We start from the raw sequence: 20,733 nt of genomic DNA on the forward strand, positions 1-20,733 counted from the left end.
CAGAAAGATGGTAGTGATTCCCCCACCCACCCTATTCGCCTGACCTTGACCCGTGCAACTTTTTTCTCTTTCCGAAAACAAAATTTCAATTAAAAGGCTGTCATTTTAATACAATTGAGGAGATTCAGGAAGAAACGCAGAACGTGCTTCGAACACGTACACCTGCAGACTTCCAGGGATATATGGAATCATGGGAAAAACGCTGGGATCACTGTATCATTGCCTAAGGGGTTTACTTTGAAGGAGACAGTGGAAATTATAAGTTATGGTAAGCTATTTTATTTTTATGGTAAAATTCCCAGAACTTTTGGGTAACACCTCGTATAATGCCTGTTGGTATATATATATATAAAATAATAAATGATAAATTCTTAGTTGGATGTTAAATAACAAGAACACAAAATATTGAGATCAGTTTGGAATCACCTGTACATACACCTTTACTATTATGTGTACCAACACATAACACATATTTAACTAAATGATTTACTACATAATTTTACTAACCTTATTATAGCCATTCCATTCTGCACATGACCTTTGACAACACTGCTTACCAATTCTATTGTGCTACCTACACTTAGTAATGATAATCTATAAGTAGACTGAAAAAAAAAAAAAAAACTATTAATACAAGTTCAACAAACAGGTTTCAATCACTACATTTTTAATAAAAATAAGAAACAAAGATAAACAACTGGTTATCCTCATAAGTGCAGTGTTTCCTAATAAGTGCAGACTTGAAGAAGACTTTTTCAAAATCCTTTTGGATTGAAAGGGTACTGCTAATTTAAAAAAAATTCCAAGTCTACAAAAATAATAATAATTCATAGGAAAAGATAAAATAAATTTCACTGTGAAATCTGTTTAAAATTTTAAATCATTAAATCACACAACAGAAAAAAATGATAGAAAACTTTTGTTACAATCAAAGTTGGAATGATAAAGATAAAGTAAATAATACAAGATACCATATAAACAACTGAAGCAGTCTCTGTGATACGATTCAGATTCAAAGAATCAGAACACAGACAAATGAGACAATTAATAGTCTACTTACTGGATGGATATATATAGCGTCGTAATGTGATGAAACTGCTTCAAGATGATTAACATCTGTGCAACTGTCAGTAGCTTTTAATCGTTCAAGGTGTTCTTGGGAATGCAATCTTAATATTTCATCCTCTGTTGCTTCTCTTGGTGCAATCATTTGGCACCTATTCAATAAGTCTAACTCTTTACACCTAAAAACAAATGAAAATGTTAATCAATTACTTCTCCAACTATATAATAAAATGCGATTGTATACATAAAAAATTAAAATTTAAAAAAAGATTTAGCATTAAATAAAATATATTAAAATGATAAATATATCCAAGCATAACTGGAAAGTAAGCACTATTTCCTTCTACCACTGATGCACCGTTGTGATCACAGCTCTGAGCATCCAAGTCACATTCTCTCATTTGTTGGCTTTCGATAGATACCAAATACAATAATTTTTCTTTACAGTTGACTGAACATCATTTAAAATGTTCATGTCAATCAAGAATCTTGCGATTGTGAAATTTATTTTTAAACATGAGATATATCAAACTTTCTGATATTCATCAGCAAATTAGTGAAGTTTATGTAAGAAACTATGAATGATTTCATAAAACTATGAAATTTCACAAACAGTTTGCATGAAATCATAACACAAAACTTTTTTCTTCTTTTATTTTAAAGAGGTGGAGGAACCTCATTTAAAGGCACCTAAGCAGTGTCGAACTCGCTAACAAGTTCCACCAGTTATAACCAAGGGCGTATGTATGCCTCCACACTACTGACTAAACCTCCACCCTGGCTTCCCCCCTTTCTGGTACCATTAATAAAAGCATTTCATAAGGAAGAAGAAATCGCTCACAAAGACATAAAAAACCAACAGAATGTCACACACAACACAAACAACACCAGTGGAATCAAGACATCAAATACACACACTGACTTGATTAACTTCCATACAGCAGTGAAGTCAGAAATCTCAAAAAGTCACACTAGCACTCCAAGCAATCACACCATTTAGCAATGGCCACCATCAGACGCACGAGCAGTGTCCCTGGCCTCATCGCACCCAGGCGAACCCCACACAGCGGACCTCCTAGGCACTCAGCCGAGAACTTGTCTGCCCCTGCACACTCCGGCACCATTCTCCTCTGTGGGACTCCTCATATAAATGCAGCTTCCTCATGACCATCCTGACAAATCTTCCCACAGTCTTCCACTGTGCCTCACCTTGTAATAGGATCTGTAGGGTATCCTCAGGGTGAAACATGTGCTCACATCTCAGGTTGCCGAGCAACTCTCTATGCTATATGGTGAATCGCAGGCACAGAAAAAATACATGTTGGGGGTCTGTTCTACCTCGCACTCTGGGCAATTTTCAGACAGGTCGAGCCTGAATCCATACAAATAAGACGCCGCATTATCAAGTGTTCAAGTGGGAGTTCAGCAATCACCTTAACTGGACACCATCCAGGCGGCTGCTACTCTGATGCAACACCTCCTGTGGATGGATCCCAATTTACCCCTGTACTTGGCAAATCTAACAATGCCTGCCCACAACTCAGCATCATATTGCAGGGCTGAATAGACCACATCAGTAAGCAGTTTCCTCCTTTCTTGGGTGGGCCCTCTTGTATTTGGGAGTAGCCTCCTCGTTTTCTCTGCCTTCTCACAAGCCAGGAGTATGTGAGTACTAAACCTTCCCAGATTTAATTCCCAGATTTGGGAATCTGCTACCAACCCAGATTCCCAAATATTTTATCCCCGCCTGGGACATAATTTCTCTGCTATCAAGGAACAGATGTAAAGTTGGCCTCCTCCTGGCAGCTGAAATCACCACCATCTCCGTCTTTTCAGGAGCCAACTCTATTCCTACTCCAGCTATCCACTCACTAATCCTTGTATACGACTCAGTTATCTTGCTTATAGCCTCATATTTGTTTCCAGCTCCACTAACGATGCTACACCATCAGCGTAGTCAAATACTGTAACCAAATGAGGGAGACAACCAAAACACTCCATCTTTTGCTAATGTTAAATGCAAATGTTGGATGAAAGGCAGGCGGAGTAGTTGGTCACCCCTCCCGCTCTCGCCCTTAAGCCCCGTCCCAGCCGTACATACCAGGCAGGGAGTGCCGTACAGCACCAGATCGCCGCAGTCCCGTCCTCAGCCATCAGCCAACCAGGACGCGGTCGAGAAGCGCACGGTTCGGAGATGACCGCGACATTCACGCCCCCCTCCGCTACATAACTGACCAGGAAGGTCCTGTGCCAGCACTACATGGTTCTGGTTCACCAGAAGTACAGTATCCTCATCGACGGGTTGAAGTGAGTCCAGTCCTCCCCTGGCTTCTGCTACATCTATCCGTATTAGCCTCTCCATGGCATACTGCTGCTCCGGTACGTGTCCCTCTACGCCGCGCCTGAGGAATTTTGCAGTATTCCTGCACTCTGCAGCGCGGTGCCCCTCACCACCGCAGTTGAAGCACGCAGCCAACCTATCAGCACCTTTGCAGTTTCTGGCTGTATGGCCGAACTCCAAGCAGCGATAACACCTCGTAGGTAGATCTTAACATCTATTCTGCATGACAGGAGCCCTATCTTGACCCTACCTCTCCGCACCAAGGATGAGACGATCGGCGCGGGAAGTCGACAAGTAGCGACTGTAGTTTCTCCGAATCTAGGTCTGACGGTCATTTTGAGATCTTCGAGCATTTCCTAACCACAGGCCTCAGATAGCCCTTGTTGGACTTCAGCCGGCTGTATGCCGCTCTCCATGTCTCCCACCCGGAGAACGGCCATCTTGGACTTAGTGTGACCTTATCCGCCTTAATAGCATTTATGAATAACTGCTTTAATTCGGCTGAGTTTTCCTTTTTCTCCTGCACCCTTATTTCCGTGTTATATCCAGACTTACGTATGGAGAGAATCTCCGACGTCGGTGTACTACAATCTGTGTTTTAAGGGATCTGAGTAAATCGACATAAGTCACCGTAAATTTAATCGTTATAAGTATCCGTCTTGTGGGAGACATCAGAAGGCGAATCACAACTCCAAGCCGAAGGAAATCTGGCATCCAGCGCGATTATATGTAGACAGCGCCCAGATTCTCTGCCCTCACATTCTAGTATCTTTTGTAAGAAGATCGCAGTATGCTGCTCGTAGATCTCCGTTTTTATTTGCCCCAGGCAGCTGTATTTGCTCTGACTCTGTTAAAGACGTTTACGAGAACCCCGGCAAGATCCATCATCAGAATCAACGCAGGCAACATGAAACATGTTTGAAACTGGCGCCTCATCTCCTCCAGTTTGTCCGATAACTCGTGCCGCAGCCGTATCCAGGCCACCTGCGGATGTCTGGATGCAAGTGTATCCAAAGCCCTGCCTACCTTTACAGCAGGCATACCCAATATGGCGACAGTGGCCAGTACGCCCACTCTTCTATAAGGAGCACACATTTTAGTTAAGAAATGCACTCCAAGGCCAATCTTTCTTAATAAATTCGGCCATTTGCGCCGTGGGTACCCCGTTATCCAGGGCATCCATGACTGGGCAGCCAGTAAGGACTCACGTCTGAGTGGTCGCCTCCGCAGTCTGTCTCTTGGACATACAGTCAGGAGCGCTGTTAACTACTCTTCGTAGCTCCTTAACCGCGGCTAATGTCTACCTCCAGTTCTTTTATCTTTTTTTGACATTTTTGTCTATATTTCTGCGGAGTGCTTTGGCTAAGCGCTCCAATTTACTGACCAAGCCCTCCCTCCATCTCCTCCTCTTCCGTGGAGGACTACCTCGCCTTCAATCTTTTGGCTCCCCTCCTACTGCCCGTATTTGGTCTAGCAGGAAGCCCCTCAGGTAGTACTTCTGCCAAATGCGCTCCAGTAGTAATCTGCACAAGGGATACCTCCATGACTGCCGTACGCGAAGTCGACGACTCCGGAGTAGTCTCAATCATGTTTTTCGATGATTCCTCCATGTCAGTAGTCAATCAAGGAAAAAATCCACTTGTACAGTAGCACTTATATAGCCTACTATATAGCCCGTAGCACTTAGAAAAATACAACTAGGTAGGTATTCACCAAGAAATATACCAAAATATTTTCTAAATCCTTCAGGTGGGAAAACTTACCGCCAATTCTAACTTCAACTGTACTAAGGCAGGAAGCCGATCAGCTGGTCACACAGTCTAGATTCCGCTAAAAGTTGGCGGACCTTATTAACCTCTCTACACTTCCACTCCACGTGGTCGCCCGTACATAATATAAGAAACACTATAACTCCCGAAAAAGACGTTAGAAAATCGCGCGGACTCGTACGATTGTTCGAAAATAGTGTCTATCAATCAGACTATTAAATTCACCAGGTATGCCTTTCACTTTGGGGAATACTAGTTCTAGGAACTTTTCATCAACCGTCAGCTACTACCGAGCTTCATAACACAAAACCTAAGCTAACTCTCCTCTTGTTGAGTGCCGAAAATTTTGACAGAAATTCACAAAACTGAGCAATTAGATTCTGCTCAAACACTTCTGACCTGATATGGAAATAGAAGAAATAATTTTTTGAGGCAAATAGTCACTGGGGACGAGACTCAGGTCTCTCACATTACTGCAGAATCCAAACAGTCTAAGGAATAGCGACACATCTTAGAAAAAATTGAAATTCAAAACCACCATTTAAACATGAAAATCATGTACATCATCTTCTGAAATAAAAAGGGGTTTTATTGGTTGACTTCTTGTCAGATGTGAGACTATTAGTCTGATTGAATGATTGACTGACTGGAAGCAACTGAAGTGCCTACGTTAGAGTGCTGACTTAGCAACAAGCAACTCAAGCCATCTCAGTGTTTCACCATTTCAAGTGATCCCTCACTGGTCAGTGTTACAATGATGATGCAGACATGAAAAATCCTGTACAACAGTGGTTTTCTTTACTGGAGGCACTATTCTTTGAGGAAGGAATGAAAAACTAATTACAAAATATGAAAAGTGCCTTAATAATGAGTAAAATTGTATAAAAAGTATTTTAAGGTACGCTCTTCCATGTAATAATAAAATTATTCTGTTGAAAGTTAAGTGTATTTTTTAATAACAATAAGATGCTTACTTTCTGGATATGCCTTGTGCATATTGCTGAAAGTATTTGTTTACTTTAACATTTCATTTTCAGTGCTATTGATGTGACACCTTGCTTTGCTATCATATGCATAGTATTTTTCTAGACTTTTGCTGGAAATAAGCAAATAGGAGCAAGAAATGTAATGTGTTATAGGACTCAGAACAGCCATTAAGTACAGGTGACTAATAAGAATAGGTTACATAATCTTACACACCATATAACCTAATAGTAAAAGTTACGAGTAGAGCTGCACATGAACTACAAGTTAGAAAAAATTTACAGTGAATATGTTAATAAAACAATAGAAGCAAAAGCTAATCTTAGGGAAATACAATCCTTCAAGAAAGATCCAGGTGAATGGTATATAATTTAATTGTTTTAGCTTTTATAATTTAATTGATGCAGCTGAAAATATTTTTTTGATTTTAAAATAGCCTTATATTACATTGAATTTACTATTTCCAATTTTCAATTACTGTTCAAATTTAAATTCCGCTGCATAATTAATAACTGAATTTTATTAAATTTATTTATTATATTTGCAATTACTGATTGAAAAAATTTATTATCTATACTTTGATAACTGAATAAATGAAGTGAAATATTTTTCATAATAAATTTCGTAGCATTATCTCAATTTAAGAATTCTAATACAAAAGTTCTTTTTCAAATAATGCAGAACACTAAGGAAATAATTCATAACATTTTAAAATTATTTTTATATTCTTTTACACTGCTAATTATTAATATTTTACAAATAGTCATTTCATATATTCAGCAATTATCTGACAATTTTACTTGGCAATTGATACTTTGATTTAATACAGAACAGATGAAGTTACAATAACATAAATAACAAATGATAACATTCTTTTTTAATCTAAATTAAACATTAAATTACTTTTAATATTAGATGAAGATATTATTATTTAAATAAGATTACATCAATCCAACATCAAGACATTGAGTTCATTAATTGTAACATAATTTTAATCTCATACTCAATACAACTTTCTTTAAGATTGAAAAGTCAAACATTTCTTGCCAATCCAATTGGATTTCTTTTTTTTATAATATTATTAATGAACAATATTAGTTTTAAGATCTAAAAAAAATTATTAAAACTATTGCAACACCAAAAGAGTACTTCATTGTTAATCTACAGAAAACATAAAAGAAAATTTTCAGATTGTTGGAATAATTAACACTAATTTGTTTTAGGTATTTTCTAATAATAAGAAACAGTTTTTACAAAAAGACTAAAACAGTGCAAGTCTCTGTTTTTACAAGAAAATGAAATAGCTGGAATTTTGTTTATCATGAACTTTTCATTATTATCTTTCATGATGAATTTCTTACTCTACAAAAAAAAATTATTTTAAGTTTTTTTATAAGTTACATAATTTGTGAAAAAGAAAATGAAATATCTGTTAGATTGTCTTGTATAGTTCAAGTAACCCTCCTAATACAACACTAACTTTTGTAAATAAAGTCTCCGACACCTTAAATGGTGACACCATAATCATATTATGAAATGGCTGACACCTTATGAAATAAGGTGTCTTCATTTGGTGTCTTCATGAAATGCAGCCATTTGGGTTATGTTTTAGAAACTATCATGCCAATGGGTAGATGGTTCTATAGTGAATTTCAAATGATATCCTCTAGGCACCCGGGTGAACCTGGTTGTATGCAGCCCTAGCTCCAATAGGCATGTGGTCTGCTGAAATGGTCCATTAAATTGCCAGTACTCATTGGAACAAAATTTCAATTCCATATAAAAATTCTTTGGTAATTGTTAGTCCACTTGAAAAAACCAAAACACCCAAAGGTTAGAAGAGATGTCAACCGACCTTGTCAGATGAAAATTTATCCAGTCATAAGGTAATGAGAAATGTTATGGAAAGTGTTAAATTTTCTTGTATAAGGTTTCTTGTAGTGTGATACAATAAACAAGTTAATTCCTTTGCTAAGGTGTCTTCCTTCCTGATAAATAAGTGCATCGTTAACAGCTTGTAAATCTCAGAAATTTGTTAAAAAAATATAGAAGTGGCGCCCTGCTGATTGAAGTCAGTAGTGAAGAACAATATTGAAACTCCAAGCCCTTAAATACTCAGGGATAGACAGAGTGTTCATGGAGCCTCATAAAACACCAAATTTCTACCAAGGAAGTGATCTTTTTCCGTGACTTGGCTGAACTGAGTCATCCAAAATTACAGAAGAGTTGTCATCACAGTCAGTCATGTCTGAGCAGAGGATTATGAGATAAAAAAATGGTGTGAATGTGCCAACATTCTTGCTTGTTCTAACTTTTTTAGACTAACCATTCCTGACCCAATAAAAGTTGGTTACCTTGCTGTCCATGAGCAACCATATATATCAAACCCCAGTTGCTGCTTTCAGTGTCAGGGTTTTGGTCACAAGTGAACATGTACACATTGTGGCCAAATAGAACATGGTAGCACATGCAATGAAATAGAAAAATTCATTTTGTAAAGATCCATATAGAGCAAGGTCTCAAGAATGCCCCCGTTATAAGAAAGTAGAGGCTATATTAACTGTACTGAGCAGAAAGTGTCATTTCCCTGACTTGTCGGGAATACAGAAAGTCACTCAGCATGAGAAATCCTGTAAAACCCGGTGTTATTTTTCTCCAGACTCTCTCTCTCATAATATACAAAAAAGAGAACAAATGCGCATCATACAAAAAATTGACCATAATGCTACAGGCTTTGTCAGACCAAGTAGATTCCCTCACATCTACTATTGCAGCATTGAGTACCTGCAAGAAGGTTACTTCTGCTAGAAAGACCAGCACTGGTTTACCAAAAACCACTTCTATCTTTACACCAGCCCATAGAATTCCACCAGTTATGCAAAAAAACTACCAACATCCCTTAAAGAGATCTATTAAAATATCATCACCTGGAATGGGATTTCCATCCTCCCAAGTTTCCAAATCCCCTCTCACCATCTGAAAATCTCTACGAGAATGTGGTGGTGAATGACAATAACAAAAAAACAAATATTTATTATAATTACAAATATTATTCATTGGAATGTTTGTGATCTCCGTTCTCACCATAAGGATGTCAAAATCCTCCAACTAAAGGATGAAAATCCTTTGACACTGTGTCTGCAGGAAACTCGCAATTGGCCCCAAAATAAAAGCCAAGACTACAGGAGTGCACTCAGGGATCTTCGCGATCCCTGAGGCCTGCGACAGACTTTGTGTAATTTCAATCTAAGCCCTACTACGGAATTACTCTGCCATCTTCCAAAATGCAAGAGCTGTATGCCATCAGGTCTTTCCATGTGCTAAATGGAAATTGTGGTTAAATCATGTTGATAATACTTCTCAGACAACTCCATCATCAGTTGTGTGTAGAAAAGTTCGAGTCATGTGTGGATCAGGACAATCTCCGCTACCAATTAGACAAGAAAACAATGGCATTCTCATCACCTCGCCAACTGATGTAGTGAATACATTTGGAAATTCTTTCATCAGTTTCCCTTACATCATCATACTGTCCTGAGTTTATGACCTTGCAGATAGAAAGTGTCCCATTTGTTATTGGAGACTCACAAAAAGATTTAAACATTTCTTTTTCTTTTGATGAGCTAAGGTGTGCCTTGAATAATTCCCATGACACTTTCCCTGGAAATGATAATATAAGGCTCAGTATGTTATCTGACTTCCCAGGTACTGCATTACAACATCTTTTGTGTATCTACAATAGAATATTTTCTGACCAGGTTTTTCCAGTTTCTTGGTCCCAAGCATTGGTGATTCCCATACTGAAACCTGATAAAGATAAATCATGCCCTTCTTACAATTAATAGAAAATTTTGTTACAAAACTCTTACTGGGCCCGATTTCATTTATTAACAATGAAATCAGGCCAGTAAGAGTTTTGTAACAATTTTTCTATTTTTTGCTTATTATATGAAATACTTAAACATTGTTTATTATCTATTATTGCACATCTGTTGCCAATGACTTATATTTAACATGTATTTTTTTAAACAAAATTGTAAACTAATAAAAGATTTTGTTAATAGAAATGTAGTGTCTTACCTTTTTTGACATCAGTAACATTTTGTTAAAATCAGTTTTATTTATATTACAGAAATTTTTGTTTTTTAAGTGGAAGAAATGATATATGTGAGACTCTTACCATGCAGTTTACAATTTCATTGTAATTTTTTTGGATATCACTGCATTTTGTTAGATTACTCTTTTATTGATTTTATGAATTACTGATTGTTATGTTATGGATTTATTATTAAAATTTATTACCTTTCTAGAACAAACTAATATACATTTTTGAATTTCTGGGCCAATTTTTTTGTCATATTCACTTCATACTATCAATGTAATTTATTTGTCCATCAATTAGTTCAAATAGTTGTAATTGTAGAATAAAAATTTTACCAATTAAATTGATTTTTGTTTTATGTAACAAATCTTTGTTGCTACATTTGCAACACTTTCCTACTGTTCGTGTTTTTTGTGTCTTATTATCAGCTATAATCTCTTGTAAACTAATACTTTTATTTTTTTTAATGAAGTGATGGGAATTAAAAAAAATGTTTCATCTTCAGTACTTTCATTTACATAAGAACATTTACTATTAAAACAAGCTGTAGTATAATTTCTTTTAAATTTTATTATATTAAGAACATATCGAAGTATGAGAAACACTGGTCTACATAATATGTACTTGATACATTATTTAAAAAGTATAAATTGCATGTTAGTCACCATTAGTTATAAAATAATTATAAAAATTACTAATGTTAAATAACTATATCACATTATAAACTTGAAAATATGCATTTTTAATACATAATAAAAATATATTTAAAAGATAATTTATCAATTATCAGTTATGAAAATTAATATGTTTGTAGTTTAAAATAGAATTTAATTCAATTGCAGAAAATTCTATACAAAAATGGCAAGAAATTGAAATGTATACAGAATGTGGGTGGCCATGTTATTCAGTTTTTTTTTTTAAATGTGGTTTTCATGAATAAATATCTAACTCTTCAACAATGTCAAACGATGTAAATGAAATTTATGTACACACAGGTTTTTAAATACAATTATTAAAAGAAAACAAGCATAATAGTATTTGTATTTTTTGGGAACTTTATTGCATACTAAAAGACCAGTCGCGGCTTCGCCCGCGCATATGGTTACTTGGGTTTCCCGTCGCGATCGGGATTGTTTAGCAAGTCAAGGCTCGCTTCACTTGCCCTTCCCGTCTAACCAGGAGGCTCTGCACCCTGGGACCCTCTGAATTCATTAAACTCATAAAAAAACGTATAAATAAATAACCTAAAACTTCTTTAACTAAATTTAATGTAGTATATATCGAGAAATATCGTCTATTCGATTGCCATTGTTCTATATCGATCGTTGTCTCTGTCAATATCGACTTCCTCAAAAAGTTTTTATTTGATTAAATTTCTCTAAATATCTCAACCCCAGCGCCCCCTGCAGGTCCATTTTTCGCAAAAATATCTTTTCATGTAACTAATATATACTCTAAATGTCAGCCAAATCGGACCATAAATACAATTTTTCGAAATATCTCGACCCCAGCGCCACGAAGCGGGTCGAAACTAATTCAGAAAACTTCGCGGGCGTGCGCACAACTCATCAAAGTTTCATCGCAATTGATTGAATGGTATAGGAACGCATACCGGACAAACATTCATTTTTACTTCCTTGTACGAAGTAAAGGAGCTATTGTGATCGCGAAAAATTTCGGTTTTCAGATATCAACGGAAATATCCATTTTGACCATTCCTGAATCCATTTTGACTAGTTTCGGTGTGACGTCTGTAAGTACGTACATATCTCGCATAACTAAAAAAAACGCTAAGCAATAGGATGTTGAAATTTTGGATGTAGAACTGTTGTAATATCTAATTATGCACCTTTCCATTTGATCGCAATTCGACTGAAGTGTCCAAAACAAAGCCCAAAATCAAAAAAAAATTTGGATTTTGGACTCTTGCTTCTGCAATAATACACCCTCACTGAAAGCTTTTCAAGGATTATCATAAGTGGTACTTATTTTCATTCGTTCCAGATTTATAACCAAATAAAATTATAATTAATGAAATATTTGGGTCTTACAAAGGGAGGGTACATCGTTCGAATCAGACTTCATTTCGGTGTTTTTTTTTTTTTGTTTTTTTTTTAATATTTAAATATATTGATTTATTAACCTGTGATTGTAAAAAAAAATTACGATAAATAATAAATAATTCTATAACAAGAAAATTTCTTTTTCTAATTATTTTATAACAAAATTATTTTTTAAAATATTTATTTAATGTTATCACACACACACACACACACACACACACACACACACACACACACACACACATATATATATATATATATATATATATATATATGTTTGTTTCCGTATGTGTTCCTATGCCATTCATCCGATTGTGATGAAACTTTGGTGAGTTGTGGGTACACCCACGAAGGTTTCTGAATTAGTTTGAATCCGCTAGGTGGCGCTAGGATTGAGATATTTAGAAAAATTGTATTTATGGGCCGATTTGGCTCATATTCAGAATATATATTAGTTACGTGAAAAGAAATACTTTTGCAAAAAATGGAACCGCTGGATGGCATAGGGGTCGAGATATTTTGAAAAATTGCATTTTTGGTCCGATCTGGATATTTACGAAACAAGCAAATATACAAACATTCTTTCTTCTTTATATATATATACACACACAAGATAAAAGATTACACATGCGGACAAGATACATATTACAAAATTTAATTTTTTTTAAATTTGAGTTTATTTACGAATGTATAATTAATTAATGTAATAATGTTATATATATATATATATGAATTACAAGATCAAAGATACTACATATTTAGTGAATAAAGTGTAAAAAATAAAAAACAAATTTCATACGGTTGTATTCGTCACACAGCATTACTTTCGCTGTGAAATTAATTATGCCACCCAAACGACAAGTGATTGGTCGATCTATAACTAAAGCACAAAAAAAGCACTATGAACTTCACAAACAGACGAGCAACGGGAAGCAAGACTGGAAATCGTTCGAGTACGCAATACCCAAGCCCGTTCGTCTGAAACAGACAAGCAACGACAAGCAAGACTAGAAACCGTTCGAATACGCACTGCTCAAGCCAGTTTGTCTGAAATAGAGGAGCAACGGAAAGTAAGACTGGAAACCGTTCGAGTACGCACTACTCGATCCAGACGAAAACTGCACGCCGATTTAAATCTTGGTGCATTCCATTACGATGCTAATTATGATTACAATCTTCATCCAAGTGTGGTTATTAGAAAAATGGATAAATTATGCGTATATTTCAGTGCCCTCAAATTTAAGAATGTAACACAATTTAAGAATGAATGTGCTGCGCGTGTGGAAAAGTGAAATTGCCAGAATTACATTCACCACCCGAACCGTTATCAACGTTGGTATCAGGTGACAAAAGCCAATCGAAACATTTCTTGGCAAACATATGCAAGTGCAGTTCATGTTTCCAAATGATATCATTCGGTGCAACAAATATCGTGCGCGAGAATTACATGACAACATTCAAAGTGCAAGGGCAAATTTACCATAGTGCTGGATCACTACCACCACTGCCGAACGCACATTACAAATTTCTTCAGAGTCATTTCTCGGGAAACACAGATGAACAAATCGATCAACGTTGTCGATTCAATACGGGCACTAAACGAGAAACTGTCGTTGCATTACGAACTTCATTCGATCAACACAACGAATTAATTCGATTGTTTAGAGCTGCTCTTGAACATATGCCAGCTGATAACTACAAAGTTGTAGTTACAGCAGACAAAACACCTAACGGCCAACACGAAATACAGTACAATGCACAAACAATTGATGAAGTGGCGATCGTTATAGTTGGCGAAGAATTTAGCCCGCGTAATATAATTCTTCATCGCAGAAATGGTGATGTTCAGCGAGTCTCATAAACTCATCGCTCAAACGACGGATTGCAATATCCGATTTTATTTTGATAAGAAGAAAATGGATATTATTTCAACATCAAATTAAGAAATCCACAAACAGATGAAGAAACGAATAAGAAAGTCAGTGCCATGAATTACTACTCAAATCGATTGAGTAGTAATGAAAACGCTGAAAATCATATATTGAAATGTCGACAACTGTTCCATCAATACATTGTCGATATGTATGCAAAAATCGAAACCGAACGACTCCTCTACATTCGATTAAATCAAACAAAGTTGCGTTCCAAAGAGTACATTCATTTACGTGGAGCACCTTTTAATGATGGCAACATGAATCTTAATGAATTGAGAAAAATGGTCATACTACCGGTCACATTTACAGGTAGTCCACGGCACATGTATGAATACGCACAAGATGCAATGACGTATATTAGCGCATACTTCCGCCCAAATTTGTTTATTACATTCACATGCAATCCTACGTGGGATGAAATAAAGGAACTTCTGTTAACTGGACAATCATCATCGGATCGTCATGATATTTACGCGTGTGTGTTCAAACAAAAATTGAAGTCTTTAATAGATTTAATTGTCAAGCATCATATTTTTGGGAAACATGTTGTTGGATGTATTACACTCAATGGCAAAAAACAGGATTGCCACATGCACACATTTTGATTTGGTTGATCGAAAAAAATCACACCCGATCAAATTGCTGAAGTCATCTCAGCAGAAATATCTATCAAAGATCAATGTCGACATCTCACTAGATGTCGACATTGATCCAGACCTATTTGAAGTCATCACCAAAAGCATGATTCATGATCTGTGTGGCTTACTCAACAATTCACCATGCATGTGTGATGGGAAATGCATGAAATGATACTCAAGAGACTTGCTTGTCGAGACTATCACTAGCAATGACAGATATACACTCTATCGTCGACGATCAACTGAATATGGCGGCAAATCCATCACTTTAAAAGTACAAAACAATGATGTTGAAGTCTATAATCGTTGGGTTGTACCGTATTCACCGTTACTCTCGAAAACATACAAAGCACACATCAATGTCGAATATTGCAATTCGGCGAAATCGATCAAGTACATTTGCAAGTATGTCAACAAAGGAAGCGATATGGCAGTTTTTGGAGTGAGAAATGCAACTGCATCTATCTATGAAATCGACCAATATCAACTGGGATGGTACATTAGTGGCAATGAAGTAATATGGCGCATTTTATCATTTTCAATCCATGAACGACATCCAAAAGTTGTTCATTTGGCAGTGCACCTTGAAAATGGACAACGCATGTACTTCACAATAGAAAATGCACGTGCAAGGGCATTGTCACCACCGCCAACAACGTTAACTGCATTTTTCTCATTGTGCAGGGATAATATGTTTCCAAAGATGCTACTTTACTCTGAAGTGCCAACACACTACACATGGAATGCATCAGCGAAAACGTTTGAACGTCGCAAAGGTAAAGCAGTTGAAGGACACCCCAATTTATATTCGACCGACGCGTTAGGCCGTCTGTACACTGTTCAAAAAGGAAATAGGGAAAAAAATGAAAGGGAAATAGGGAAAAAGAGAGAAAGGTAGAAATGGAAGGGAAAACAGGGAAAGGGGAAAAGTCAAATAAGGAAGAAAAAAGAAAAAATAGAAGGGGAACACAGGAAAGTGGCAAAAGGTAAGGGGAAATAAGAAAAGGGAAAAGGGATAAAAAGAAAGGTTAAATTTTGTGAAGTTTCATAATACTCAGTTTTTAATATTTTATCAAACTTTCAATTGTGTTCATTTAATTTGCATATATATACCCAAATCCAGCAATAGCAAAGCATTGCCAGGTCTGCTAGTTTATTATATACATAGATTCATGATGAAAGTAACGAGGTGTAGCATTGCGCACAGTATTCGGCGCGCATGCGTATACGCTCGTCCCAAAATCTCATTTTCTACCGGGTTATTTGAACATATAAGTAAGGGATTTTGGGACAAAACTTTTTAGTTGTACAAAAATTTTACAAAATTTAAAAATACATGATAATGATTAAACGAGCTAACAATCGAATATTTATGAATGATTATTCACTTTCAATATGAGTTAGTATTATTTGGTACTGATAAAGTTGTAATATTTATTAAAAATAATAAAAAATTTTTTTTTAATAATCCTTAATAAAAATAAATATTTTATGCAAGTCTATTGATTCTTAAGAGTATTGAAATTGATTGTTAATTAAGATAAAATTCAAAATAATGAATGAAAACCTAAACAAACAAACAGGGGACACATCTTATGAAATGCAACTGACACAAAGTCTTCGTGTAGCCTGTATGGCTCAATGGTAACGACTCCTTTTGCTATTCGTGGGGTTCGGTATCGAATCACCGATAATTTTTTTTTTATGCTCATAAAATACTTTTTTTTACTAATATTATTTTCCATTTATTTTATGAAACTATTTAAATGCTGTTAAAATAGAAAATCAACTAAATGGGAGATAACTTATTTCAAAATTTTATAACTTAAGATCTGATATTATTTATTTTGGTCAATCTTCGGAATTGATGATTTTTTAGTTTAATTAAAAATATTATCACAAAACAATTTTATAATGTTTTATATAATTCTCGACTCCACATACAGTCAATTAAATTTTATATAAAATAAGCAAAAAAGCCTACACTCCATATTTATTTGGAAGTGCGTGTACACGCACACGTGAGTACGGCACTTCCTATTTATAAATATTAGAGTAAAAATCCACATTTCGACGCCAATTTTCATATACGTCAATAAATTTTATTCTTTTATGTTTCAAAAGTTTTTGTTTATTTTTGATAATTCTGCCTTTAATCACATTGATGTCTTGCTTCTGTTTGTGCGCCAACCGCATAAACGAAATTAAACATCATGGCGGGAAAAGGATTTTGGGACGATCCACTGCGCAACGCTGGGTGTGCGACACCTTGTTACTTTCATCATGCATAAGTTGTTATGAATCAGAAAAGCTTCTTCTTCATTACAAATTTTTATTATTTATAATTACAAAAAAATTTTCATTTTAAACTTATACGTTTTTTAATAAAAGTTTGAATAAAAATAAAATATTTTATAATTAATTGAAAATTAGTAAATGGAATTTAATTTTAAATTATTAAAACAATTTTTTTTAAATTTATATTTAAATCTTTAAATCAGCAGAAGCAAACTTAGCCGGAATAAAGAGAACTAGTAGAAAACCTTGGGTTTCAGACGATATATTGCAGCTGATGGATGAACGTAGAAAATATAAGAATGCTAGTGATCAAGAAAGTAAAAGGAACTATCGGCAGTTAAGAAATGCTATAAACAGGAAGTGCAAACTGGCGAAAGAAGAGTGGATTAAAGAAAAGTGTTCAGAAGTGGAAAGAGAAATGAACATTGGTAAAATAGACGGAGCATACAGGAAAGTTAAGGAAAATTTTGGGGTACATAAATTAAAATCTAATAATGTGTTAAACAAAGATGGTACACCAATATATAATACGAAAGGTAAAGTCGATAGATGGGTGGAATATATTGAAGAGTTATACGGAGGAAATGAATTAGAAAATGATGTTATAGAGGAAGTTGAGGAGGATGAAATGGGAGAAACAATACTGAAATCTGAATTTAAAAGAGCATTAAAAGATTTAAATGGCAGAAAGGCTCCTGGAATAGACGGAATACCTGTGGAATTACTGCCCAGTGCAGGTGAGGAAGCGATTGATAGATTATACAAACTGGTGTGTAATATTTATGAAAAAGGGGAATTTCTGTCAGACTTCAAAAAAAGTGTTATAGTCATGATACCAAAGAAAGCAGGGGCAGATAAATGTGAAGAATACAGAACAATTAGTTTAACTAGTCATGCATCAAAAATATTAACTAGAATTCTATACAGAAGAATTGAGAGGAGAGTGGAAGAAGTGTTAGGAGAAGATCAATTTGGTTTCAGGAAAAGTATAGGGACAAGGGAAGCAATTTTAGGCCTCAGATTAATAATAGAAGGAAGATTAAAGAAAAACAAACCAACATAATTGGCATTTATAGACCTAGAAAAGGCATACGATAACGTAGACTGGAATAAAATGTTCAGCATTTAAAAAAAGTTAGGGTTCAAATACAGAGATAGAAGAACAATTGCTAACATGTACAGGAACCAAACAGCAGCAGTAATAATTGAAGAACATAAGAAAGAAGCCGTAATAAGAAAGGGAGTCCGACAAGGATGTTCCCTATCTCCATTACTTTTTAATCTTTACATGGATCTAGCAGTTAATGATGTTAAAGAATAATTTAGATTCGGAGTAACAGTACAAGGTGAAAAGATAAAGATGCTACGATTTGCTGATGATATAGTAATTCTAGCCGAGAATAAAAAGGATTTAGAAGAAACAATGAACGGCATAGATGAAGTCCTACGCAAGAACTATCGCATGAAAATAAACAAGAACAAAACAAAATTAAAGAAATGTAGTAGAAATAACAAAGATGGACCACTGAATGTGAAAATAGGAGGAGAAAAGATTATGGAGGTAGAAGAATTTTGTTATTTGGGAAGTAGAATTACTAAAGATGGACGAAGCAGGAGCGATATAAAATGCCGAATAGCACAAGCGAAACGAGCCTTCAGTAAGAAATATAATTTGTTTACATCAAAAATTAATTTAAATGTCAGGAAAAGATTTTTGAAAGTATATGTTTGGAGTGTCGCTTTATATGGAAGTGAAACTTGGACGATCGGAGTATCTGAGAAGAAAAGATTAGAAACTTTTGAAATGTGGTGCTATAGGAGAATGTTAAAAATCAGATGGGTGGATAAAGTGACAAATGAAGAGGTATTGCGACAAATAGATGAAGAAAGAAGCATTTGGAAAAATATAGTTAAAAGAAGAGATAGACTTATAGGCCACATACTAAGACATCCTGGAATAGTCGCTTTAATATTGGAAGGACTGGTAGAAGGAAAAAATCGTGTAGGCAGGCCACGTTTGGAATATGTTAAACAAATTGTTAGGGATGTAGGATGTAGAGGGTATACTGAAATGAAACGAGTAGCACTAGATAGGGAATCTTGGAGAGCTGCATCAAACCAGTCAAATGACTGAAGACAAAAAAAAAAAATTTAAATCTTGTATAAGTTAATTGTAAAACTGATCAATACGATATTAATATCAACAATATTTTTTATGGTAATAATACCACCAGTATTATTATTATTCCTAATGTTTATGTACGTTGCAATCTGTTCAATTAGTGTACAATAAATAAGCAACCCTCCATCGCCCAGGGAGATGAGGATATATGTATGACATGTAAATGAGATATAGTCTTGTACATACCACCAGTATTATCACCAATAAATGCTTTTATTTTCATCGTATTAGTGCCTAGTTTAACTCCATTCACAGATTATACAATAACAAAAATAGTATTAATAGAAATTTTTTTGAATGTTGGTTTCAAATGCACAGCATGTTAAACATTGATACCTATGAAAACATACTCCAAAGAACATTTCATTGAGACTAATATTATAATTCCGTACCCTTACTGTGATCTAAACAAATGTTAATAAAAATAATCTTGGCAAATAAACTCAAAAATAAAAAAATTACTGAAATTATACGTATAATTATTGATCATAAATCAACAGAAAATTTAAGAAACAAACATCTAACAACACAGCTTGCAGTATAAAGGAATGTGAACAAATATCTTAATTAAACAAGATGCAGCTTGCAAGGAGTGAGAACAAATGCCTAATTTAACACGATGCAGTCGCAGTCAGAAGAAGTATTGAACGAATGTCTAAATTTAACACAATGCAGTTCACAATCAGAAGTAAGAACAAATATCTAAATTAAACATGATGAAGCTCTATGACCACCTCACATTCAGGAATGTGAACCAATGTCTAAATTTAAGGCAATGGAACTCGAAGTCAGGAGTATGAAGCAATGTCTAAATTTAAGACAATGCAGCTCACAATTATGAGTGTGAACTATGTCTATATTTAACAGAAGCAACTCGCAGTCAGGAGAAGGGTGAAGCAATGTCTAGATGTAAGACAATGAAGATCGCATGAGAAAAAATGTGAACGAATGTCTGAATTTAAGTTGATGCAGCTTGTGGTATGATGGTAATAGTATATTAACTGAATGTAGATGTCTATATTATTTATCATCAAGGTCAAATGTAGAATGGAATCCTATTTTGTTTTATGTGAATATAAAATCTTTTTGTCACATTATTTAATTTTTGTTATATAGATTTATTCTTACTGTAAATTTATTGATTTAAAATTAAATTTAATTTCCAAACAAAATTTTATTAAATTATTTTTGTTTAAAAAAAAATAGAAATAGTTATTTCTCATTAATTATATTTAGTGCATATAATTTCAAAATTTTATTGAGTCTTTTTAATAATGTTGGTAATATCAATTTAATCAATTTTGCTACCAAAAATGCAAAAATAATTTTCCTACAGTGTTATATAATGCCCAGCATA

The 20,733-nt window shown here is 34.8% G+C and overlaps 1 protein-coding gene across 3 annotated transcripts in view; it reads right to left on the bottom strand.

The window, feature by feature from the left end:
- The window catches only part of HDAC6 (histone deacetylase 6), a 173,811-nt gene that overhangs the window by 91,482 nt on the left and 61,596 nt on the right, over positions 1–20,733 (bottom strand). For all 3 annotated transcript variants that reach the window (XM_075365359.1, XM_075365351.1, XM_075365368.1), the window contains exons 5-6: positions 1,061–1,244; positions 508–605 (exon numbers count right to left, since the gene is read on the bottom strand). In XM_075365359.1, coding sequence (XP_075221474.1) covers positions 508–605; positions 1,061–1,244 — 282 coding nt within the window. The remainder of the gene's footprint in view (positions 1–507; positions 606–1,060; positions 1,245–20,733) is intronic.

Source organism: Lycorma delicatula, chromosome 1 (genome assembly GCF_047948215.1).
Source record: "Lycorma delicatula isolate Av1 chromosome 1, ASM4794821v1, whole genome shotgun sequence".
NCBI classification, from domain to species: Eukaryota; Metazoa; Arthropoda; class Insecta; order Hemiptera; family Fulgoridae; genus Lycorma; species Lycorma delicatula.